General features: G+C 45.7%; 1 protein-coding gene across 4 annotated transcripts in view; it reads left to right on the top strand.

Annotated features, from left to right (window-relative positions):
- Itpr2 (inositol 1,4,5-triphosphate receptor 2) overlaps nt 1–26,114 on the top strand; it is a 393,960-nt gene that overhangs the window by 60,341 nt on the left and 307,505 nt on the right. For 2 of the 4 annotated variants that reach the window (NM_019923.4, XM_006507026.4), the window contains exons 3-8: nt 15,348–15,463; nt 16,330–16,416; nt 19,054–19,212; nt 23,402–23,500; nt 23,903–23,986; nt 24,169–24,315. In NM_019923.4, coding sequence (NP_064307.2) covers nt 15,348–15,463; nt 16,330–16,416; nt 19,054–19,212; nt 23,402–23,500; nt 23,903–23,986; nt 24,169–24,315 — 692 coding nt within the window. Of the gene's footprint in view, nt 1–15,347; nt 15,464–16,329; nt 16,417–19,053; nt 19,213–20,482; nt 20,501–23,401; nt 23,501–23,902; nt 23,987–24,168; nt 24,316–26,114 lie in introns of those variants that run through there. The other 2 variants (NM_010586.2, XM_017321411.2) reach the window with 2 other exon arrangements.

Genomic DNA, 26,114 nt, shown 5'->3' with positions numbered 1-26,114 from the left:
ATCCAAATAAAGCTACATGGTGACCCCAGCTTCTAATTTACTTCATGCTGTGTTTAGGAAAAGTTATCTCAGGAGACTTAGCCAGATTTATCTGCTACACCCCAGGGAGTGTCTTATCAGCCAGTCATCGAATACTTTGGAAAGCTACCCAGGACAGGGAAGTCTCTAGATCCTGTGAGGCATCACCTGGCAACCATAAACAAAACAGCCAGAGGAGAGCCTATAGCCTCAAAGCATGTCTACTATTCAGTCATTTTAAGTGTTGATAGCTAGACAGTGGAGCAGTGATCAAGGCAGTCACTCTCTTGCCGTGAGGACCTTGAGGAAAGCTCCTCTGTACCTTTCGTGGTCCGTCCTTGTGCCCATCCCAGTTCCAGCTAATCACTGTCTTTCTGAGGGTGTCATATTGTTCATGTGTCTGGCATCTTTCACTGAGCATAACATCTTTGGAGGCCACTTCAGGTTCTTGTATATGTTATGATTTTCTCATATTCTGGCTGAGTACTATTCCAGTGTTTGGAAACACCAGTATATCTGATATTTTAAATTTGGGCCATTTCTTTTGCTTTCTCTTCTTCCGGCTATTATAACTAAGCTGACTAACATCTGAGTACAGAGCTCCATAGGATGTGCTTCTTTTGGGTCGACACTTTGAATGGGATAACTGTATCATGGAAGCAGAAGTTAACCTTTAAAGAGACTACCAAGATGGTTTCCAAGGAGCCCATGTCACCAGTGCACCGGATCCAACCGTTCACATCTTTACCAGCACATGGCTTTGGCATTTGCGTTCATTTTGGCTATTGTGGTTTCAGTAACATTCTCTAATGACCAGGGCCACTGGATATTATCCCCCCTCTCGTGTGTGTGTTGAAAGGCATATGTCACAGCATGTGTGTAGAGGTCAGAAGAGAATTTGTGGGAGTTGTTTTCCCTTTCTACCAAGTGGCTCAGGATTTAACCCAGGTCATCAGGCTGCGAGGTAAAGGCCTTTACCTGACAAGCCACTTTGCCAGTCCTGAGCTTGTGTGTCTTGATACTGGTTTTTGTTATTTTTAAATTATTTATAGGTGTGCATGTGTGCATGAGGGGATGTGCATGTGTGTGCAGGCACCCTTGGAGGCCAGAGTGTGGGGTGCCGAGGAGCCTGAGTTACAGGTGGTTGACTGCAACCTGTCGCAGGTGCTGGGGACTGAACGTGGGTCCTCTGGAAAAGCAGCAGATGCTCTGAGCTACTGTGCCACCTCTCCACGTCTTCTCAGTGTCTTTAAAATGCTTTTTGGCTTTCTATATCTTGTGTGTGTGAAGAATGGATGTCCAAATCTTAGTAGATTTTGTCTTTTATTGAATTAGAATAGTACTGTGTATATTATTCATAGGTGCAGAAAACCTATGAAATATGTGCTTTATTATTTTTTTTGCTGTTTTGTCAAGAAAATATTCAAGTTCTTTATAGTTTTAAATTTAAAAAATGAAGAACATATTCTTGTCCAAATAAAATGGTACATGCTTCAGGGACAGTTTACAATCATGGAAGGGTGAGAAGAGACATAAAGAGAAAATTCAGAGATTAAAAAAAGAGAAATTCAGGGGACAGAGTGATCTAATATTGCAGAAGGAAGAATCTGACTAGGAAAGATGGAGACAGAGAGGTATGGACAGAACAGGAGCCTGAGAAGCAGAGCAGGAGGAAAAGGACAAAAGTTAAAGCTGGGGCTGGGAAACATGAAGTTCCCCCATGGTCCCTTGCTCTCCTTACACTGTTCACTGCATGTGCAGCTCGCCTCAGCTGCTCTCCTCTCCTCAGCTGCTCTCCTTCTCTCAGCTGCTCTCCTCCTCTCAGCTGCTCTCCTCTCCTCAGCTGCTCTCCTTCTCTCAGCTGCTCTCCTCCTCTCAGCTGTCCTCTCCTCTGCTCAGCTGTCCTCTCCTTCCCTCAGCTGCTCTCCTCCTCTCGGCTGCTCTCCTCCCCTTAGCTGCTGTTCTCCTCCCAGTTGCTCTCCTCCTCTCAGCTGCTCTCCTCTCCTCAGCAATCCTCCCCTCCCCTCTGTTGTCCTCTCCTCCCCTCAGCTGCTCTCCTCCTCTCAGCTGCTCTCTTCAGCTGTCCTCTTCTTCCCTCAACTGTCCTCTCCTCTCTTCACCTGCTCTCTTATCTTCAGCTGTTCTCTCCTTACCTGCTCACTCCTCAGCTTCTCTTTCTCCTCAGCTGCTCTTTCTTCAGCTTCCCACTCCTTAGGACTAGCCTGCTTTGCAGAAGTCCCTCCTTCCCACCCACATGCCATTACTGTTCCCCACCAACACACAAAACAGCCGGTTGCATTTGTTCTGTCTTTAGCACACAAAGACACAGCTGGTGATGTTACTGGTGTGGGTTTGAATCTTAGCTGTACCACTATCCACTTAGCTGTGGCAGGGCAGACTTTGATCTTTAAAATGACAGCAGCTATGACATCTTCTAAAACATCTCCATAGATTAAAGAGTTGATGCCGAGATTTTTATTGGGCTTAGCACACAGTGCTTAGTCATGAGCTGTCACAGAAGCTGTTGGGTGTTGGGGGAGGGCGGTTTTGACTATGCCTTCCATCTTTGGCTCTCTGCTCATCTAGTCTGGAAGCTCATCACCCTGCCTTAGAGACCCATGACACAAACACAACTGTATTTGCTCATCTGCAAGGCAAAGTTGGGACTAATAATAATGAGTAGTGGCATTACCTGAGCTGTGAGCATTTTAACCTCGTGCCGAAACACTGCGTGGCAGAAAAAGCTTCCTGGTTCCGGAACGCTGACAACTCAAGGCAATTGGGTTTAGTAAATACGACGGAGGTGGGTGAGCTGTGCCATTCTCCCCTCAACCCCTCAGAACTCTGGCTGACACAGGACCCCTTCTGCCCGGCCCTTGTCTGTCCTTGCCTCAGCACGACGAGTGAAAGTTTACGTCTGTGTGATTCACAGCTTTTGCTTTTTCCAGTTGTTGGCAAGGTTCCCTCACACTAAACTAAGTTTTGCTTTGATCCTGGATCAATATGGGGAAATAAATTCTCTCTCTCTCTGCTTTAAACCTGTAGCTGCTCATTTCTGTGAAACGTGTTTATGAACCTCTCTCCATCTCCTCTCTATAATGCAACGTTTTCTGGTTTTTCCTGCATTTCTCCAGATACCCATTGTCCTTGTGTCCTGACATCTGCAGCCCCAGTGCAAGCCCCTTTCTTGAGAAGCCACTTAAAACGTGGCTCACAGAACGGTATCCCTTTCCCTTCTGTGAGGTCCCATTCATTCCAGCTCTCAATGGTGGTCTTGGCTTTTCAGCAACTACAGTACTGTGTCTGTGAATTATACTTGGGACGATCATACACATGCCATTCACACTCGGCCACTGGGGAAGGAGAAGGGGCAAGGTTTACCACCAGGCGTGGGCAGCGGAGCAAAGCAGTGACATCTTAGGCTTACACTGGTGACATCTTGGATATACAGGGAAGTATGATCGATCACTATATTAGTTGTCTATTGTTGAGATACAATACCCCAGACTCCAAACTTATAAAGAAAAGAGGCTTAGTAAGCTTCCACTGTCTGGGGTGTAAGAGTGTGGTACCAATACACGTTTGGTTGGTTGAGGACTCGTTTTGCTATGTCACGTCACAGTGATGACAGAATACAATGAGGAAGGAAGTCAGAGGCTAGGAGGAACATCCTGCTCTTCTGTAACAATCACGGCCTGAGAATCAAGCAAGCTTCCACCAGAATTGCCTTATTTCCCCTCTGAGCGAGCATGAAGGTGACCTAATTGTCTCCCACTGAACTCCACCTTTTGAAGGTCTCACCAACCGTGAGCCTAGGCAAGCCATATCCAACCACAGAGTCACTCTATGTATGCTAGCTTTGCATTTTAAAAACTGGTCACTTGTATTCACCCCCTCCTGAGCTCTGTGTTGTGTTTGGGAGGTTGAGGTTTTTTTCTGATGGTAGTTGAGCTTCAGTCTCAACACACTTCACCTTCTGTGAGACAGGCTTTAGAGGTAAAATGGGAGCAGATCCTCAACTACTTCCTACTGTTGGGCTCTAGAATGTCTCAGAAGAGCAAGGACAGGAATCTGAGGATGCCTTCTCAGGAAGCGGCATGGCATTCATTCCCTTTGCAGAAAACGTCTGAGCGTCTTTACATTGCAGACAGTAGGTGCTAAGTGCACGCTCACATGCAGAGGCGCAGGTTAACAAAGGCAACGGCTGACAGGCACTGCTGTAGGAAAGGTCAGGCTGAAAACGGGAGGAGTCATAATTTTAAAGCTTTATTGGTCTTTATCTTTTCCCATCTTCTATTACTATCGATGAAGAAATTGCCTACAAGGACCCCTCCCCAAAAACCACACAAGAAAATGCTTACCAAATGTCTGTAAGCCAAGTCCGAGGGAAGTGAGTGTGTAGCCTGCGATCTCTGCTCAGGGAGGATGGGTTTTAGGAAAATGATTCAAGAACTGATATACATAAATCAACATGGTAATAATAGCCTCTGGTCTAAATCTTTAATTAAAAAAACCCATCGCGGAATATTTCTTGCCAAGTAGCATCTGTGTGACAGAGATATGGAGCTTGCAGAGCTGCATGGTGTTCATCCCCCTGGAGCTCAGTTCACTGCTCCCCTCCCAGGGGAGCCCTTCCTCAAAACCCGCTGCTGCCTCCCCTGAACCCGTGTGCTACGCTGGTGCCCTCAGGGAGCAAAACCCTGTGCATAAGAAAGAGACGATCCTGGATCCCACCCATGGCCACCACTGCAGATTCTTGGCTCTCCTCTGGTTAACACCATCACAGAGCAGCTGCTCGCAGGCCAGGACCATGGACAACCACCACACAGCAGCCTAGGCAAAGGAGTGACTGGACTCCTTTGGATGGGATAGAAAAGACCTGACTGAATGGGATGGGAGCAGGAAGAGGAAAGAGGAGAGGGAGGTAGCAGTTACTGTTTTGAGAAATGCATTCACGCACGCCGACCTGTACAAACGTTGCAATGGAGCGTCTAGGGAAGCTAGAAGATGGGAAAAGTTAGATCATCTTTTGCATTTTAACTTAAGTCACTATACAAAGATCTAAATTTTATGTTTTTTTTCAGGACTAAATACAATGATTCTCTATAAAATTATAAAAATGGCTTTGGAAAGAGACGGCCATGGGTTAAACACTAAAACTAATTTCGAGAATTTAAGATTAATCGGTAAAATGTTCTGAGTTCCTGTTTCCACACTTATAAAGCTAGCGCATCCTGGGGCTATCAGCTCGACTGTCAGGCATTTATTTGCTGGGCAGGTGCAAGGCTATGGTTTAATCTTCATACAGCCAGAAAGCAATAATAAACCTGTGAGGGAAGCTAGCATTCATAATACCATGTGCGCATCCCCTGATGTATGTGGGTTGGTATAGAAATAAATGTTTCTTTTCTTTCCTTCCTTTCTTTCTTTCTTTCTTTCTTTCTTTCTTTCTTTCTTTCTTTCTTTCTTTCTTTCTTTCTTTCTTTCTTTCTTTCTTTCTTTCTTTCTTTCTCTCTCTCTCTCTTTCTCTCTCTCTCTCCCCCTCCCTCCCTCCCTCCCTCCCTCCCTCCCTCCTTCTCTCTCTCTCTCTCTCTCTCTCTCTCTCTCTCTCTCTCTCTCTCTCTCTTTCTTTCTTTCTTTCTTTCTTTCTTTCTTTCTTTCTTTCTTTCTTTCTTTCTTTCTTTCTTTCTTTCTTTCTCTCTTTCTTCCGAGACAGGGTTTCTCTGTGTAGCCCTGGCTGTCCTGGAACTCACTCTGTAGACCAGGCTGGCCTCAAACTCAGAAATCCGCCTGCCTCTGCTTCCCGAGTGCTGGGATTAAAGTTGTGCACCACCATGCCTGGCTGAAATAAATATTTCTGTTTGATTTTTGTCATAGAATATATATATATATATATACATATATATATATATATATATATGTGTGTGTGTGTGTGTGTGTGTGTGTGTGTGTGTACACATAAGAACATCATATTGTAAGTATATTTTTATATGTATCTAGTTTATATGTATGCATATAAATTCAGTTCCCTTTCTTCTCACTCGGCTCTTATGTTTAATTAAATTTAGAAATGTATATTTGATTCCTGAAATGAATTCATCCATTACAATTTAATCGTCAGTGTGAACAGGACACATCCAGATAAACTAATTGAAAAAAAATACTTCCTTTTTTTTTTTGGATAGCGAATGCCACTTACCCACTAAAGTGATCTGCTGAGTGCTGGACCCCAAACATAAACCAGACTGTAAATTATCCATAATGTGCTTAAATTTGTTTCTCTTCCAGATACAAATGGAGCTTTGTTCCTGAGTATTTACTTGTTAACATTTAAATCAGGAAACTAATCTCAAGGAGAATAAGACTTTGTAACATTCTCATTGATGTGTTTGCACTTATTTTATTAAATATACATTGATAAAATTTTCCTGAAATACTATTCATCCATTTCTTTTGATGTAACATAAGTACTGTGTGTGCGTGCGTGCACTTGTGTGTGTGTGTGTGTACATATCTGTCAATATATCACATAGTTATTTATCTGAAAGTTGTTTGTGTTGCATGGCTTCAGTAGGATGGATGAGAAGCCATTTCTTGTTGTCTGGCCAGTATTTTTCCACTGTCTGTGCTTGCTGGCCACGTTCAGGCCTTGCTGTTTAATTGAACAATCACCTCTATTGTGGTGACAATAGACCTGGGTCTTGCTGTGATGATGAGGTACAAGCTGAAGTGCAGAACTCAGAAGGATTCTGTTTAGGATACAGGGCTTGTGGTAGAAACTAGTTCCAACTGGTTCTGAGTGACCTTGGGATGCACAGGTAGAATTAAGAACAATACTCACCGTCAACATGAATAACATATGGTTGCTTTGATCCATCAGCTATCTATGAAATTGGATTTGGAGACTCTTGGTTCAAATTCCAGACCAATTTCTTAGCCACACTTTGTGTGTATAAGAACACTGTTTTCATCTTCGTAACCCTGACTATCTCTCAAGTCTGGAGGGTGAAGAGGAAATGGCTTTTGTTGCCAGTAATACTCTTCACTGTTTACACAGTGTTTGCTAATACCCAGCAAATCGAAGGGATGAAGAGTAATGTCTTTACCATCAAGGTCTATGCTATAGTTTGGATCTTTAATGGCCCCCAAGACCTGTGTGGAAGGCTTTATCCCCAGGCTGTGGCTCTATTGTGGACTAGAGAGTCCAACAGTGGGGCCTAGTAGAAGTTAGGTACCTGGTCTACCATGGAGGGGCAGTTGGTGCTCCATCTCCTTCTTGCCCTTCTCTTTGCTTGCTGTCTATGATGAGGTTAGTGGTTCCGCCCTTCACACAGTCCCACTGTGGTTTCCTGTGGCACCACAGATCCAAGTGCAGCAGAACTTGCAGTTGTTAACTGACTTGACTACCTCAGGCATTGTGTCACAGTGATGGAAAGACACCTAGCATACCCTGTCATTTGCCCAGGGACTCACAAATCCTATGTGTGGTTGAACTTGTGTCACGTGTTCTAATCTAGAGTCTTATCAGCAAAGATCTTGACAGCTCACACCCTGAGTTTTAGCTCCTTTATCTCAGAGAACATAAGGTTGGATTTTATCTGAGTCTCCTTGGAGGTTTAACACTGCAGTGTTGCACAGCCTAGAGCTATGACAGACAGCTTCTCTTCCCTTCAGTGATGAGTAGATGGCTGTCCACAGGGAGGAGATTGCTGTGCTCATGGATGGTGGGCCACACAGTACTTTGATGAACTTTAATGTTTGTTAACATAGGCCAGACATTTCTGATGGCCTTTGTAACCTCTCTAGGCAAGGCCAAGGTTGAAGTTTGGTTTGACATTCCATGCTGGAGCATTCACTCTCTCTCTCTCTCTCTCTGACAACTTCTCAACATTAAGAGTTTGATGTAGACAGTACATTTCCAAATGAGTTTTTTAGTCTGAGACATAGGCAGAGCTACACCTGTTGCATACTGTCCCCACAGTCAAGCCTGAGATTAATTGCTACCGTGTACCGGCCCTTGTTTTCCTATCTCCTACCTGAAGGAGTCTTCTAACAGCTTTGTCTGTCAGTCACTGGGAAAGACCACTGGTCTCCACTGCATCCTCTTGTAAAGAGGAGAAGAACTTTCCCAGAGCCTCACCCTTGAGTCTGTCCACATGCAGGGAGTGAAAGTCTCGGGCAGCAACTCTCTCTAAGTCAGCATGAGCTCATTTTACAAGTCAGCATGGAAGGGCATTAGGTGGATATCCACCTTGCCGAATGGCAGCTTGCAGGTGGTTTAATACGTTCTGCCTCACTTGCATCTTAATCTTTAAGAAGGAGGAGACATGAGAAAACATGACTTCTCTTTACTCTTGGCCAAGACAGTGAGATTTAGACACTGGCCTTGACCAGAGTGCTGAAGGTGGTTTCTGGGAGGCAGAGACAGCCTCAGAGGCAAATATTTTAGGGATACAAAGAGCAACACTTCAAACTTGAGCAGGTGGCTACCAGACGTGGAGGTATAGGCTATTGTACGGCTAGGTTTGCAGGGCCTCACCCAGTGTGGAGTTTCTGCTACACACTATTGAGAGGTTTCAAGGGTCTTCCCTCCACAAGTGTTTGAAATGAGTTTGAAGCGAGTGCCTCTGGTTGCTTCATTTCCTTCCAGGGTAATTAGAAAAGAGGTCCTGATGTTGTGTTTCCTCTGACACTGCATGGTGAACCCCCGAGTCTTGCTGGATGACTAATGTGTCCAGAGATGCCTTGTTCCTACAGAGCGTTGGCCTCTGAGGTGAAGGTTAAACTTGTCAAGGAATTAAACTCAAATCACTTCCTTTTGTTTGTGCTTCCCATGACTGTTTCATGAAGCAAACTTTTCCTTTTCCTTTGTTTTAAAACTTTTTGTTGTTGTTGAGCCTTAGCATGATGAAGAGGCCATTGTCTAGTTCAAAGTGGCTCTGAGGGAGTTTCTGACTGGAGAGTCCCTTTCAAGTTGAGAGAATGAGCAGATGTAGAAAGCTAACTTCAGTTTTGTTTTGGGTTTTGAGACAGGGTCGCATGCTGTAGCCTAGGCTAGGCTCAAAGCCATGGCAGGCCTTCTGCCTCAGACTCTCAAGTACTTGGATTACAGGTGTGAGTCACCACCAGCTTTTTAGCAAGCTAACTGTAACAGCAGGGTTGGAAAGGTCTGGGTGAGTCTGAACTAGCTGAGTTCTGCAAGCAGGGAAAAGTGGGCCTGTTGGAGGTGCCACTCACACTGGTATTGTGACAGAGCCTGAGTCATACTGTACTTACAATACAATGGAAAGTGTCTCCCCTGTTCAATGCTGTTCTGTTACAGAGACTTCACGAATTTTATACAAAAACACACTGGAACGTCTCCCACCGAAAGGTTGAACGTGTTGTTCATTGCACACTCTTGGGGTGTTGTTCAGTTTGAACCTATGATTGCTTTTTGCTGCTTGCTGAGGGCTTAGTCAGCTCTGAGAGAAGGAGGCAACATTAATCATACTGCCTCACATTTATGACAGGCTTTCAAGTTCACAGAGAGATTTTATCTTCTTGTCCATCTCAGCAGCCCTGTGAAGTAGGTGTGGCCGGCATTATTAACACTTTCATTAGGCAGTAAACTTAGAACTGGACAAAACATCCGACTAGCCCACGATTAGTATGTATATTCTAACATTCCCCCTGAAGAAGACAAAGCGAGAAAACTAACCACACATAAGCTCCACTCCCCCAGCTTTTTCCACAGTTGTTTGACGGATGGTCCGTCGATCCAAACTGTCTTGCAGTCCTAATTCTCATGCTTTATTTACTAACTTATAAAATGAAATGTTACCTGTAGGAGATTCCCAGGAGCAGTTGACTAAAGCCCTGCTGTGAAAGGGATTTTGCAATAGGAGGCTTTGCCTGTCAGGCAGGATGGGTGGAAGCTTGTTCATCTGGCCCACTTCACCCCTCCCTTCCCTGTTTGCAGCCCCGAAGCCACAAGGCTACTGGGCATTGGTCCCGTCCATTCTAGTGTAGAGCCTTACCAAGTCTGACCGCAGTGGTTCAAGGCATTTGTGTTCATCTTTCCGTCTCCTGCTCTCTTCACCTTTTGAGTTCTGTCAAAGCTTGAAGCTCATTGAAAGCTCTGCATTTTCCATGGGCTGTGGTGGTACACCTGAGCCCGTGGCCTCTCCCTGCAGGTCTGGACCTCAGCCAAACACTTGGTTTGCACATCCCAGCCAAGGTCCTAGGCTTCGTGCACTGGAGCGTCTTGCACAGCTGCTGGCTCTGCTGCAGTAACCTTGCATCCCCCTTCTGTGTTTGTTTCCTCCTTGGGAAGCCTTTTCTGACATCTGCCACATGCGTCTGCTGCATGCGTCTGCTGCATGTGTCTGCTGCATGCGACTTTATTCAACATCTCCAGACCCCACCATGGAAAACTTTACAGAGGGTTTCCTAAGGGTGGGACCTCAGTTGTAGCGCTCTGGCTGGACTCCTGTGGGGAATACAGTAAGCAAGGTTGGATGTTTGGTGTTTCCTAACCACTTGAGCCACATACTTGCTCCTCACTGCTGTCTTCATAGACATTTTCCTGGCTTCCCAAAGAAGCCATTTCAAAGGAGTGGCATTGGAGTGTTCTGGTATTTACAAAAAAGTATTTTCGGGGTCAGAAGTCCCCTTCCTGATGTACTACGATAGGAATCTGTAGCAAGTGAGAGACCTGTTGCTCCTCTTTTAGCAAATGATTGAGTCGAGGAGGGCGGGCCGTGGATCACAGGGCTCTGCTCTGGGAGAGCATCGATTTTCGATTTGCGGTTTTGTTGTACCGAGACGGTGAAGTTTGGTCACTGCCTCATATTTGTTGAAAGAGTCTACAGCATTAACTCACAGATGTTCTTTCAGAGTTGTGCTTTATAACTCTGTATAACCCTCTTTGTAGTCACTAGTGTGTAGGAAATAATTTCTGAGCCATGTAGGGATACACTGCCAATGATAACATGTCTCAACTGTAGCCTTTGTTTTCACCAGCAAGTGCCAGGTACTTTTGAGTCACATTGAAGCTGTGATGGTCTTCCAGCCTGGGTTAGCAGTTTGACGATGTCTGCTTTCTGCTCCGTATAAACTATCAATTTTGGGCTGGGGTTATATCTTAGTGGAGCTATAGCTTAGTGCCTGGCTAGCATTCAATCCTGAGCACTGCCAGATCAAATAAACAAACATTTGTTGTTATTAGTATATTTTTTAAAAACTTACTGATTTTTTTGTGAATTTCACATCATGTACCCCCTTCCCCCTCCCCTTGTATCTGCCCCCTGCCCTTGCAACCTCCCCTCAAAAGAAAACACACACACACACACACACACACACACACACACACACACACTAATAAAAATAAGACAGAGCATAGAAAACATCTCCTGTGGAAGCTGTAGTGTGTCACAGTGTGTCCAGCAGTGTGTCCCTCTGTCCACACATCTTCAATTGTGAATGTTCATTGCAATGAGTCTTGGGTCTGGTTCAAGGTCTCTGGCTTCTGTGACCCCACCAACATTATCAGATCCTCACTGGGACTCCTTTGGGTTATTCATGTCCAGTGTCATGGAGACCCTTCAGTTTTGGATCAGCAGGACTGGCATTTTCACCTGTCCCAACAGTTCACAGATAACACAGATTTTGCCGTGGGCCAACTAAGAGCCCTGGATCTAGGCCTGGGTGTTGGTTGAGCCGGTCAGCCCACTGGTTCTCCCTTATCCGCACCACCAGGGGGAGCTCTACAGCACAGCTCTAACTAGGCCACCCAATGCCACCATCATCAGGAGGCAGGGTCAGCTTTTCTGCTGCCCTCAAGGCCAGCTCACCTGAACCCATGCCTCCAAAGTCAGCTTCACTAGGCTGCCCAATCAAGGCATGGAGCCCACTCTCCCAAGTGCTGCAGTCTGTGAGGGGCTGGGCCAGTTCTGCACAGATCCTGGAAGTACACATGGTCCTGGTTGGCCGCCCCTCTCTAGTGTGCGTCCAAACCCCGGCTGCCACATAGCCACTGACCCAGACAAGGCCTTCAGAGCAGCAGCACAGGCCAGGACGTCACCAGGGCCTCAGGCGGGATTGGGGGCGTGGCTTGTGTCTCCAGTTCTATCCCCTTTACAGTGCTGAAACTGCTGTTCTCTCTCTCTCTCTCTCTCTCTCTCTCTCTCTCTCTCTCTCTCTCTCTCTCTCTCTCTCTCTCTCTCTCTCTCTCTCTCTCTCTCTCTCTCTCTCTCTCTCTCCACCACATGCTTGTATATTGTAGTGGCACCCGCAGCAGACTGGGTGACCTACTCTTTGTTGCCTGGCCTCAAGAGGGTCTTAGGTTTCGACAGCCTGCCCATGAGGCATGGCGGTAGGTGGGACTATGGAGAGTTCTTCTCCCCCAGGGAGTCCTGCGGAGGCAGGCAAGTCTCTGGGACTCTCTCCCTGCCTGCACCCCATGGCTTGGCAGTGGGAGGGTCTCTGGACATCTTTCTCCTCCCGTGCTACTGTTGTGTGGTGGCAGGCAGGGCTCTGTGTGTCTACAGGCCTTCCTGTAGTGCAGTGGAGGGCATCTTTCTCTGCATGATGGTCAGCAGGCCTCTGAATGTCTCCTGATTTTACTTTTAGCCTCCACTGCCATCAGCACAGCCTTGGGATACTGTGATGATCTCCTTGTCACTGACCCTAGCACAGCAGCCAGAGGTCTCAGCCCGACGCACTCTGTGTGTGTGTCTGTGTGTGTGTGTGTGTGAGAGAGAGAGAGAGAGAGAGAGAGAGAGAGAGAGAGAGAGAGAGACAGAGAGACAGAGACAGAGAGACAGAGACAGAGACAGAGAGACAGAGACAGAGACAGAGACAGAGACAGAGACAGAGACAGAGACAGAGAGAAGAAGTGCGCAGTTAGTGAGCAGTACCTGTGGAAGCCAGGAGGAGGCATCAGATCTTCTAGAACTGGAGTTACATACAGGCTGTGAGTCATAGGTCCAGCGGGAGTGCTGAGAGCCAAACGCTGGTCCTCTGGAAGAGCAGGAAGTGCTCTTAACCACCGAGCCACCTAAATTACGAATTAATTTTTGTATATGGAAATAGGGCAATTGATAGAATTTGTGGGGTAAAGGTGCTCTCTGCGAGGCCTGATGACATGAGTCAGATTTCTGGAACTTACAAGGTGGAAGGAGAGAACCAACCCCCACAAGTTGCCCTCTGGCCTTCACAGCATCCCCACAAATAAATAAATAATAGATAGATAAAAATAAATAGATTCTTTGTGTATATTTTAAGATTATTATATTTCCTGGTTTTCTATTTTTTTTATTTTTTAAAATTTTTAATTATGCCAGGCAGTGGTGGCACACAACTTTAATCCCAGTACTTGGGAGGCAGAGGCAAACAGATTTCCGAGTTTGAGGTCAGCCTGGTCTGCAGAGTGAGTTCCAGGACAGCCAAGGCTACACAGAGAAACCCTGTTTCGAAAAACAAACAAACAAACAAACAAACAAATTTTTAGTCATACTCGTTGTCTTTGTCAGTGTTCCATTGCTGTGAAGAGACAGCACAACTACAGTAATTCTTATAAAAGAAAGCTTTTAACTGGGGCTAGCTTACAGTTTCAGAGGCTTAGTCCAGGATCCTTGTGGTAAGGGCTGTATCTTATATGTGCATGCCTGGTGGGTGACCAAGAAGCTTGGAAGAGGGTGCTGGTTCCTCAAAGTTGGGGTTACAGTTAATTATTCCCCACCATGTACTTGAACCTGGGTCCTCTGCAAGAGCAACAAGTACTCTTAACCACTGAGCCATTCTTCCAGCTACGTTTTAAAGTACTGAGTATGTGTGAGTATGAATATGTATGTGTTTTTGTGTGTGTGTGTATATGTGTGTGAGTGATATGTGAGACTGTATGTGTGTGCTGAGTATGTGAGAGTGTATGTGTGTGTGAATGTATATGTGTGTGAGTGTATATGTGAGAGTATATGTGTATATGAGTTTGTGTGAGTGTATTGTGAGAGTGTGTGTATGCCTGTGTGAGATATGTCTGTGTGTATGAGTGTGTGAGAGTGTATGTATGTGAGCGTGTGTGAGTGTGTGTATATGTGGAGTGTATATATGGGAGTATATGTGTGAGTGTATATGTGAGTGTGAGTGTATTGTGTTATGAGTGTGTGTATGAGAGTGTATGTGTATATGTGAGTGTGTGTGAGTATATGTGTGTGTAAGAAATATGGAGACAATGTTTGGGTCTGGTTTCACTTATTGCTCTCTTATCTGTGATGTCAGGATTATCTAGAATGTCATTGTTCCCTGGCTGGGATCCTGGTCAGTGTGAGTGGTGGAAGGGCTGAGCAGCCATCCTGTGGCTGGAAGAGCTCTGCCATTGCAGCAGGAAGGGCACCTATGGCCCTGCAGACCATGGGCGCTGACCTCTATTTTTTGTTGAAGTCACCTCATAATTCTGTGACACCAGCTGCGTCTGGAGAGCTGCGAGCCATCTCTTCCGGCTAGGAGGGGTCACTGCTGAGCTCTTCTGCTTTTGAGGGGTCTCTGCCGTGCTCACCTGTGGTCATGAGTTCCAGCCTGCGTGTTTATTTGGTCTTTGGAATCAGAACTACAGTCTCGGCTTCTGTTTTGTTCAGTGTTGTTCCTTCCTATTACACCGACTTTCAGGTTTCCACCCTGTGTTCAGACCAGGTATCTGGAGCCTGGAGGGAACCCTGTGGCTGTCATGGTTGTGTGGTTGTTATTTCTTGCAACAACTACCCTGAGCATGGAGAAGGAGTCACAGTATAGGCACAGACAAGGCATCGTTTTCATCTGGCCTTGAACTCACTATCCCACTGCCTCGGCCTCCTGAGTGTAGAATGGTCACATTTGGCTTCACTGTTCACGTTCCAAGATCAAGTACCTCCTGTCAGTTGAGAAACACCTCACTGGCAAGGGGTGGTGGCTGTGCCCAAAATCCTAGCACTGACAAGGAAAAGGCAGGAGGATCAGGAAGTCAAGGCCACCCTTGTCTACATAGTAAGAGGGAGGCTAGCCTGGGCTATGTGAGGACACTGTCTCAAAAGTCCGAAGCCAACTAAAAATTGCCTTCTATCACACTGCACTGCTTTCCTCGTGAGTTCACTAGCCAGAGCGTTCCACAAAACCCTGATGAGGGAAGGTCTGCTTTAATGAGATGTAAATAGGTATGTGAAGAGGATGTTGTGGAGTGAGTTGCTCAGAGAATGACTGACACGACCTCTGCATGGCCTCCCAGATGCTGAGATACCAACACTCCAAACCAGCCTTGCAAAGGGTCTAGAGAACACTGGGAGCCCTAGTTATCACTCTGTCTGATATTTCCCCAGACTGCCTGTTCAAGGTGTGCCCTATGAATCGATACTCTGCCCAGAAGCAATACTGGAAAGCCAAGCAGGCGAAACAGGGGAACCATACAGAGGCTGCCCTGCTGAAGAAGCTCCAGGTAAGCGCACCATCTTCCTCCTGCGGCAGGCAGGAGAGCCAGCAGAGTCGTCAGAGAGTTCAGATAGACCGAGGTGAGGTGCACAGGCAGGTCCTTTCAGTTGTGATTTTTTAAGGTGTGCCAGACTAATTGTAAGCTTCTCACCAAACTGAAAACGAATTACTCTGACTAGTAAATCGAATCATATTTTATTCCACCAAGTACTTATTTTTTTTTCCTAATGGACTATGGAGAATATAAAGGATTTTTCTTTTTCTTTTTTGGTTTGGCTGAGTATGAACTTGCCCTGTATCACTTAAAAGCCAGGCACTCTCAGAATTGGAAGCTGTGCTTTGAGGTTTTAATTCACCCAGTTTTTAAATAGTTTCATGTTACACAGTAAAAAATTCCTAGTTCCACAGAGCCTTCTACTTAAATGAAACTCACAGTATAGAAACAAATGGCCCAAGACAGGTCTGGCTGAATTCAGCATAGACTGCAAAGTGTGATATATGGGGCAGCGGCATCTGGGTGCTCTTAGTAACAGAAAACTTCCTTGCTGGGTGTGGTGGTTGGTGCCTGTCTCTAATCCCAGCATTTGGGAGGCAGAGGCAGGTGGATCTCTGAGTTCAAGACTAGCCTGGTCTACAGAGTAAGTTCCAGGACAGCTTGGGTTACATAGAGAAACTCTGTTTTGAACTCTCCTCTCCCTGCAAAGTGTGTGAAGTTGCTACCTTGTATTATAATCATTTAACCCTTGCCTCTCCCCGGCTCTGCTCCCCAGGGATGCAGTCAGTCTGACTTACTCTTGTTACTGAGAATGCTTTGTAAGCCATCCTTGCTGCTTGCTGTGTTTCCACCCTGAACACTCGGTTGCTCTCTTGTAGCATGCTGCAGAGCTGGAACAAAAACAGAATGAGTCGGAGAACAGGAAACTTTTGGGAGAAATCGTGAAATACAGCAACGTTATCCAAGTAAGTCTCCATTTTGTCATCAAGAGGAAAGTAGTTTGCAGGTGACTTGTGAAATCACCCACGTGGCAGTGTGCCAGTATCTGAGGTGCCATGCTTGTTCTTTGGTGGGGATGGTAATTAGTATGACATTTTCAGTAAACATCCATTGCACCATGTATGTATTGAATATGTCTTGCACCAGGCCCCCAAGCCCAGAACATAGGGAATCCATTCAGTGACAAGACAAGACTGTGCCAAAAGGATTTCTAAGGCCCGTGAGAAGCAGCTCTTTAGAGGGTTGGGCTGCAGCTAGATATTGGCGATGTCTCTTTCCCTAGGTGGATGAGAAGGTTTTCAAGTTGTACACGTAACAGGAAGTCTTCAATTGACTTTCAGTGTTCACTGTCAGTTCATGCACAAACCTTGATTTATCTTTGCTGCATTCCGTTCTCCTGTTTCATTTGGATCTTTCTGGCTTTTTTTTTTTTTTTTTTTTTTTAATTTGCTAGTAAGTGCCACACCTTATTCCAAAAAGAATGTGAGACCTTTTCCAAGAAACACAGCACCCTGGGAGATGAAGGCCCAGTCATTGAAGAGGCCCTGGGTAGCTGGGTGAGGTGAAGTCAAGGGTGAGGCTTGCTTAGAAAACCTGTTTGGAAAGTTTGGTAAACCCCCAGCCCAGAGCATTTCAGCTGCTGCTTGGCCACCAGGAATGACCCCCACCACTGCCCCGGTGTGTGTGTGTGTGGGTTCTGCAGCATAGCTCCCATTTAGAGTCTAGAAACACAGCCATTCCCAGAAGTGAGACCAGGAAAGTGTTTCTCTTGTGTGCTTATAAAGACGATGCTGTTTAAAATGGTAAACAACGGCCTCACAGGTTCCTTACAGTAATCGCCACAATGAGGTACTTTATAAGTCTGCTTTAAAGAACAATGTCTCCTGATGTTTTGTCCTGGACCAATGGCAATGTGCCAGAGGGCAGGGCTAAAGCTGTTCCCCCACAGGGCAGGATGGGCCTCGGACTCTTGAATGTGAGACCTCATTTAGTGATAGAGAGTGAAAGCTTGGCAGGGCTACATACGCCCGAGTAGTCTTCCAGAGAGTGTCTCTTCATAGAGTTTTGGTGACTTACTTGAGCTTCTTCTCAAGTACTTCAAGTACAAATGTCTGTCTTCTCAGCCCAGGGCCATATAGGTTCATACTCAGGCTTGAGTGTGTGTGTGTGTGTGTGAGTGTGTGTGTGTGTGTGTGTGTGTGTGTGTGTGTGAGTGTCCATGAGTGAGTGCATGAGTTGTGTTTGTGTGAGTGTGCATGTGTGAGTATGCATGTGTGAGTGTGCATGTGTGAGTGTGAATGTGAGTGCACGTGAGTGTGCATGAGTGTGATCGTACATGAGTGTGTGCTTGTGTATGTGAGTATGCATGTGCATGAGTTTAGTGTGTGAATGTGCATGTTTGTGTGAGTATGTGTGCATGAGTGTGTGTATATACGAATGTGTGAGTGTATTGTGAGTATGCATGTACATGAGTGTGAGGGTGCGTGTGTGCATGAGTGTGAGGGTGTGTTTGTGTGGATGTGTGTGAGTATGCACAAGTATGGAGTGTGTGAGTGTGTGAGAGTGTGCGTGTGAGCGTGCATGAGTGTCTGTGTGTGTAAGCCTGGGGTCAGCCTTGTCTCAGTTGTTCCTTAGGAGCTGTCCCACCTTGTTTTGGGGACAGGATCTCTCATAGGCCTGGAACTAGTTGATTCAGCTAGGCTGACTGCCAGGAGCCCACGGATCTGCCTCCCCTGTGCTGGGATAACAAGTGTGTGTCACCTCGTCCTCATTTCTATTTTGACTTTTTAACTTGAGGGGACTGAACTAATGCTTGTAAAGGCAACACTTGATCAGCTGAGCTATTTCCCAGACTCATGGGTCTTTGTGCCTTTATTGGGACAAAAAGAACCAAGGGTAGTGTGTTGAATTTTGCAAAAAGATGATTTTTTTTTCAATTAAAGATTTCCCTTTTACTCTGAAATTACTCCAGCCTCATCTTGTGGGTACTAAAATGACCTCTCTCTTTTGAAAGATTAAAGTAGATGGGGAGTTTATTTTATCTTCATGTTTCTGTTCAGTAAGGTTATATGTAGGGAAAACTCTGTCCATAGCACCTGTGGAGATGAGAGAGGCGAGAGCTGTTTGTTCTGTATGCATCTGACAACTGGGAGGTCAGTGGCTCCCTGCTGACTCTGTTGATGCCACAGAGCAGGAGTTAATGCTGTCTGTGTGCAGAAGTGCTTAGACACACAGGTAGACGCACATTCTCTCAGGTTTTCTTTAGTGGATTCTGCTTTTGTGGTTGTACAAGTGTTGGTAATGAGTGGGATCTGGGGGACCCTCCAGGTCATTTTGGGAAGCCCGGTTTTAGTTTGTTATGTCTTAGTAGGAGAAGATGCCTTCAGCATCCCCTGGTGTATCTGCCTCACACCAGTCAGCATCACCCTTAGAGCAGAACTCAGGGTAGAGGCGAGAAGCAGCTCGGAAAGTGGGTGCTTGTTGAGCCTTGGGAATAGGTCGCCTGTTTAGTTTTCACCGTAAGCCGTGGTGTGCAGATTTAGGGCTATAACTACTGAGGAGACCGTGGATACAATCACTAATATACATCCCTCCTCCCGCAGCTGCTGCACATAAAAAGCAACAAGTACCTGACGGTGAACAAGAGGTTACCTGCCTTGCTGGAGAAGAATGCCATGCGAGTGTCACTGGATGCTGCAGGGAACGAAGGCTCCTGGTTCTACATCCATCCGTTCTGGAAGCTGAGAAGCGAGGGTGATAATGTACGTGTGTGCAAAGCCAAGAGGGAAACAAACATCGTGTGATGTTCTTAGAGAACATATCAGGAAGTACACACAGAGATGGGAAATGCAGTCTTCAGCCAGTTAATTCTTAACGAATTAAGGCAGCATACGAAGTAATGGGTTACATTGCATTTTTTGCACACATTTTGCGTTAGCATTTTTAAAACTAGGCTAAATGCATTGGTTTACAGTTTACACCATGCTCAGAAATCACAGGCCAGATATCAGCTCAAGTTAGAGGCATCTCCAGGCAGAGTGTGTGAAGTCTTTTCAAAGAGGCAGGTTATTCTTTTGCTTAGTCAAGATTGAGCTTGCTTGCAAGGAAGAGGACCGCGGTGCCTCCTGGCCTTCGGAATGAACAGGGGAACAACGAGAGTCATGACAAAGCTCCGTTCAGTGTCTTCACAGCCAACTCCTTACAGTGTTGTCATGGTGTGCAGCATCTGAGGGAGGGACTGTGGCATGCTCTCGTTGTTGTTGATGCCTGCAGAGTGGGTTGTGCAGAGTGGTGTCATGACTGCTTACATCAGCAGTTCTCAGCCTTCCCAGCGCTGAGACCCTCGCATACAGTGTCTCTTGTTGTGGTGACCCCAACCATAAAATTATTTTTGTTGTTACTTCATCACTATAATTTTGTGACTTTATGAATAGTGATGCAAACATCTGTGTTTTCCAATGGTTCCAAAGGAGTCATGATCCACAGGTTGAGAACCATGGGCTTAGGTCTTCTCTGCTATTTTGTAGAGGGGGTGGGGGGAGTGAAATAATTCCATAGGAACAATAGTTTCATCTTATTTTTTTTTTTGAGACAGATCTCACTGTATTCCTGTCCGACCTAGCATTTGGTATGTGGTTTAGGCTGACATCTAACTTGCATTGATCCTCCTGCCTCAGTACTAGTTTACGGGCTGCTGGAATTACAGGTGTGCACCACCACATCTGGCTAAAAGTTCGATATTTTTGTGATAGTCCTTAGCACTTGGAAGATACTCAAAAAAGGCTGGTTCATAAAATAAAATTCCTTACAAAGGCCACATGAGCAATATTGCCATGTGAGATAGTTAAAGTGACTGGCATGAAAATAAAATTCTCTGTCAGAGTTTTCACAGTCAACCCTTTGGTTACATCTTTAGTGTGCTTTGAGGTATTTTGTGTGTTTGAAATGTCTTCTTTTTCTAGAGAATTTTAAAGTGTGAATTCAATTCCACAGGACATGGGCGCCGTGATTTAATTGGGTTAATAAGTTTTCTGGTGATGTCTTCCTTAGGTAAGGCTTGCTATGCATGGCATGCAGGAATGTGTCAGATTCCTTGGAAAGTCAGTGCTCCCCTCCCCCATATAGTTGATCTGTGCAGAGAGCATGCTACATCTTTACTCTGAGTGTGTATGGTTAGTTACAATCAACTCTCAATTAAAATGCAGTTTGTGAACTGCAGCCATAGAGGATACCTTTCCTTCTAGTGCTGTATCCAACCCTGCAACCCCCTCGTTACCATCTATGAAAACTAAAGAGCAAACCAAAGGAATTGTAAGCTCAAACCACTAAAGAATAAGATGGCATGCTGGAATGGGCCTCTCAGCTTTTTAGTTAGCTGTGGTCTCCTTTCTCTTCCTCTCCCAGCTTGGAAGCCTCTTGATGGTATCGGTAGAGAGTTGAATGTAACCAACTGCTAAGACAATTAGTTTCAGTAGAAACAAAGTCTTTCACGGAAGCCTGTTTTTTTGTGGCCACCCACAATGCGTTAAGTTGCTCTTATCTGGATTCGCTCCACGTAGCCCAGCTGTAGGTCTTCCATCATGCTGCTTGCTGAAATAGTCACTGCGTCTGTTCACCTCCATGTAGCTTTGTGTGTGATGAAGGTTGTGGAAGAAGGCTGGCATGCCCACAGCCCCATATCAGCTGCACATGGACTTGTATCACAACTCTCACTCTCTCTTTGCTAGAATAGGCAGCATTTTGAAACATCAACCTACTGTAGTTTGCTGAAGGCAGTTGCAAATACTATCTCTTTGAATGGTTTGATCACGACTGAGTTTCTGCAGAGGTATATTAAATAAAGAGGGAATCTCTATGTTTAGAGGGATTTTTTAAATTGCAGTCTACTATTTAGCAACGCGTGAGGTAGCGATTTAGGTCATGCACATTCAACAAGCAGACCTCTGAGCTCAAGCGGAGGGTGATGCAGATACCAGCCTGAGTCCAGGCTGTTGGTTGTACTAAGTGCACGAGGCTGCACTCCATAGGAACGCACAGTTTGGGGAAAACACTTACAGGCTCCCTCACACTCCACCATACACAAAGTCCTTGGCTGCTGCTAAGTTACCAGAAAAAGCATGAGGGACACCCATGAATGGAAACAGCAATGTTTCATTCCCACTTATCCTCTTCACGTTTGAGTAGTTACTTTTTCATTTTCAATCTTGACCTAAGCAGACAAGGGTCCTTTAAGCCGATGGTAGACTGCAAGGTGTGAAGAGGTGGGATTGCTTTTTAAGTCAGTAGAAAAGCCTAGAGCTTAGGGAGAGATTCTATCTAGCAAGCGGACTTTGCTGTTTTACACAGCGATGCGCCTGACATCTTTTGCAGAGGTGGAACAAGGGTGCTGGCATTCTGACTCCCATTTTGAGGTTCTTCTTATTGTCCCAGGTACCACTTCAAAGCAGGGACAGCCGGCTACAGGTGGCACCACAGCTTGAATGTGGCATAGCCGTTACGTCGCCCAACAGATGCTTCAGGGATTTCAGTTTCTTTGCTAAGATATGCTAGAGTGCCAAGGTGGCTGACTGCAAGATGTAAAATAAAATGCCCTCATCCTCCAGTTACGTGCCAAATAGACAGCTTCTTAGACAGCACCCCGATCCTTCAGTACTTCAGGTCTGGAGCCTCACTCCCCTGAGAATAATTCCAGTGTATCTCGTAATGTGGGCTGAGACTGTGGGCTGTTTCTTAGACACATTTGTGTTCTTCCTAGCCCCTCTTAACTGTCCTCTAAAACAAAGATTTCCTTATCTTTATTTTCTGTACACAAGTGTCTGCCTGCATTCATGTTTGGAAGGTCGGACAAGGACCAGAGACCAGCCCCACAAGCAGCAGGTTCTTGTCCCACAAACCCAAGGGCAGTCTTTCTGTGTCTGATTAGTGAACCTGAGGCTTCTCTGACATACTCAGATCTCCAGATAGTTTGGGGCAACACAACTCCTCAACATTATCTACTCAGGGTCACATGACACTGGAAGTGTGAACGAGTGTTTTGGTCTAAGGAACATGGAGATGCCCTGGCTTCCAGTGGTTTTCTTAGTTACAGATCAAACTAATCTATAACTGTTCTAATATGCAACTGGTGTGAAATACGCAAAGGGAAGGGTTTTGATTTTGCTTCAGAGTGGGGAAGCCCCACGTGTGGTAGCAGAGATGGCATAAGAACCATCCTCTAAAGAAATCTAGCAGTGCACGTCTCTCTAGTCACTAGATCACACCACTACTGCCACTAAGAAAAGGGAACTTTAATTGCCTCAAACTGAGTTAGATGCAAGTAAGTAGACATTGTCATGATTGCACAGACAAATGTAAACATAGAATTGGTATTTAACGCTTTCCCCTGGAACCCTGACAATTAAGAACCACAGGCTCCTACAGTTCTTGTTTTGGACATATCAAATTAGAGGGACCCAAAGGCTCCAGGCCAGACGCAGAATAAATATTTTATAAAGTCTTGCCTTGCTTTATATTTCCTGAATACAGAAGAGGACATGATGCTTCATAACTCTGAGATTAGGGGATGATCGGTTAACCAGACTTGCCTTTTAGCGGGGAGGAGACACTGATCTTGTTCTCTGCTGCCCCGTTGAAATTCTAAAGAGCGTCTTGGCAGCCACCTTTAATATGTCTGCTGCAAGGTCTTGTGGGAGGAAACTAACCCAATTGTGGCTTCTGAGGAATCCAGCTGACATGGGGACCAATGAGGAATGGGACTGGACCACCTTCACTGGACAGGTTTTGGCAGGGCACCAGAGGATGCGACTGTATGCATCAGTGTGTGTTTGAACATGCTTCTCAGGGAGAAGAGTCAAGCTGTAGAAGATGACAGCCGGGGAGGCAGGTTGCTGGTGAGGCTTGCTGGGAAGTTTTTAGCCCCACAGAGCATCAGAGTGTGTTTCTGATTCCTAGATCGTCGTAGGAGATAAAGTCGTTCTGATGCCTGTAAATGCTGGGCAGCCCCTGCATGCCAGCAACGTGGAGCTCTTGGACAACCCAGGCTGCAAAGAGGTGAATCCAATCAGGAAAGGAAGGAGGGGCAGTTATGGAGCTTCTCTAGAGGGAGGGAGGGAGGAAGAGAGGGGAGAGACAGAAAGGAGAAGGAGGGAAGGAAGAGCACACAGAGGGGGAGGGATAGAAGAAGAGGAAAAGGGAGAGGGATAGGAGGAGGGAGGGAGATCGTGATCTTTCTAGATTCTCTCGAGTACCACCTTAGTGGCCTTAGAATCCCTATGGCATCTGTAGGTACTAGCTGTTATTCGAACAATCCTTTGAAGATGCTTTTATGGAGGCCGACACTTTGTTGTCTACAGTTGCTTCTTTTCTTCTTTTCCTGTTTGAAATGGTGATTTCTGGTACAGAATATAGAGTCTACTGTCTTACGTCTTTTAACACTCTTTTTTCCATCCCTAGGTGAATGCTGTTAATTGTAACACTAGCTGGAAAATCACTTTATTCATGAAATTCAGTTCCTATCGAGAGGATGTATTAAAGGGGGTAAGTACCTCTCCACACAGATCTCCATGCTCGCATTTCACTGAGTACCAGTCCCTGGTATTCTGAAATGTGCACACAGTCATTCCAGGAAAGTCGCTGACCTGGAGTGCCAGAAAGGGACTGCAGCACCTCTGGTCCCCGTGGCTGTTGGAAGGACAGCGTTTCTTTGCCTGTCTCTCTAGGGTGATGTTGTGAGACTCTTTCATGCGGAACAAGAGAAATTTCTGACCTGTGATGACTATGAGAAAAAACAGCACATTTTCCTTCGGACGACCTTGCGTCAATCAGCAACTTCGGCCACTAGTTCTAAAGCACTCTGGGAAATAGAGGTGTGTACTTTTTTGAAGGGGTGGTGGTGGTAGTGGTGGCACTTTTACTAAATATTTAGATAAAAAGATAAAGATACACTAGGCGGTTTGTTTTTGCTGTTATGGGCAACACTGATGGCACGTCCCTGACATGGAATGGCTTTTGTGAATTAACATTTATTTCTTAATGGCGGTGACCAACTTGAGAGGAATTTGCCACAATGGAACCCTTCATAAAGCAGAATAAATAAATCAAGGGGTTGAAAAGGGAAAAAAGTTCCATTGTGAATTCGCCATTGTTGATCAGACTGGAAGCCGTGTGCTTCTGTAGTACTGTCTGAGCCACGGCAGAAACTCACCTCATCACTACAGAGAACAGTGCATACTTTTTCTTTGAATGCTATTGAAATCAAGAGACTCCTAGTTAAGAATGTTATTCACCAGATTGAGACAAGAGGACAGCCACAAGTTTGAAACCAGCCAGGTCTCCAAAGCAAGTTTCAGGCTAGCCAGAGATGCGTGCCAAGACTCAGTGACAGAGAAAGAGAATGTTTGATTTCTGAAAGATTTCACTAATTAAACATGGCAGTATGGATAAGATGTGGCTTTTTGTTTAAGGAACTATTCCAAACAATGGAGGAAATAAGACATACATAGTCCCTGTGAACAAGCCAGTTCTGAGATCTAATGGACACTGTAGCCTACAGCAGCAACTGTAACAGTTCAAGCATACCACCTTCTTCTTCCTCCTCCCTTCTCCCCCTCCCCCTCCCCCTTCCCTCCCTCTTTCTTCCCCCCTTCCTCCCCTGCCATTCTTCTCTCCCTGTCTCTTTCATACAGCTGCCACTCTGTATCTTACACTGGCCTCAAATTTGGAGTGATCCTCCAGCTTCAGCCTCATGCAGAAATAAATCACAGCTGGCTTTCACTCCTTGAGTTGAAGCCATATGTTTTGCAATGGTTTCGGTAGTGACCTAACATAAAATTGACAGGTTTTTGGGGTTAAAACCAGAATGAAATACTTGCACTGTAGCAGAAGAACTAAAATAAATGTCATCACATTTCACATTTAATGACTAATGTTTCTATCTGTCCTACTCCACTTTCTGTTGCTGTGATAAAATGAAAAGCAACTTGGGAAGGAAGAGAACGTTGGTTTGGCTCTCAGTTCCAGGTCACATTCTATCCCCTAGGGAAGGCAGGGAGGAAGGGAACTCTAATGGGAACTTGAGGCAGAAGCCATGGAGGCATGCTGCTTGCTGGCTCACTGGGGCCTATGCTCAGCCTGCTCTTATATAAAGTCCAGTGTTCCTGCAGAGGGGATGGTGCTGCCTATGGTGGGCTGTGCCTTCTTATGTCAATGAGCAATCCAGGAGATCCCCACAACGTGTCTGTTGGCCAATCTGATGTAGGCAGTTCCTGAATTGAGGGCCCTCTTCCCAGGTGAATCTAGGTTGTGTCAAGTTGACAGTAAAAGCTAGGTAGCATAGCATTCATTTTTAGCATTTTTTTTAGCAAACTTGTTTGCACCCTGTCTCAGAGAGGACTAGCACAAGGTGGTCAGAGGGTGTGCTGCTCAAGTACAGGCAAAAGAGAGTGCCAAGGTAGGCATGAGACCTGCAAGGTCGGGAGTAAGGGAGCCAGTAACAGAGTGAGCTAAGTTGCTCTTGACAAAAGTATAAGAAAATAATTGTCATTAAAGTAGAGAGTAACAGGAAAATCAGACACGGAACAGGCAAGGAAGTAAGGTCCATATACAACTCCTGGAAAGGGTTTCATGCAGCCTGTGCCCGCCTGGCTTTGATGCTGGTGTTTTGCTC

Source organism: Mus musculus, chromosome 6 (assembly GCF_000001635.26).
Source record: "Mus musculus strain C57BL/6J chromosome 6, GRCm38.p6 C57BL/6J".
In the NCBI taxonomy this organism is placed as follows: Eukaryota; Metazoa; Chordata; class Mammalia; order Rodentia; family Muridae; genus Mus; species Mus musculus.
The sequence above is the reverse complement of the archived record's forward strand: the minus strand, read 5'-3'. Positions and strand labels throughout refer to the sequence as shown.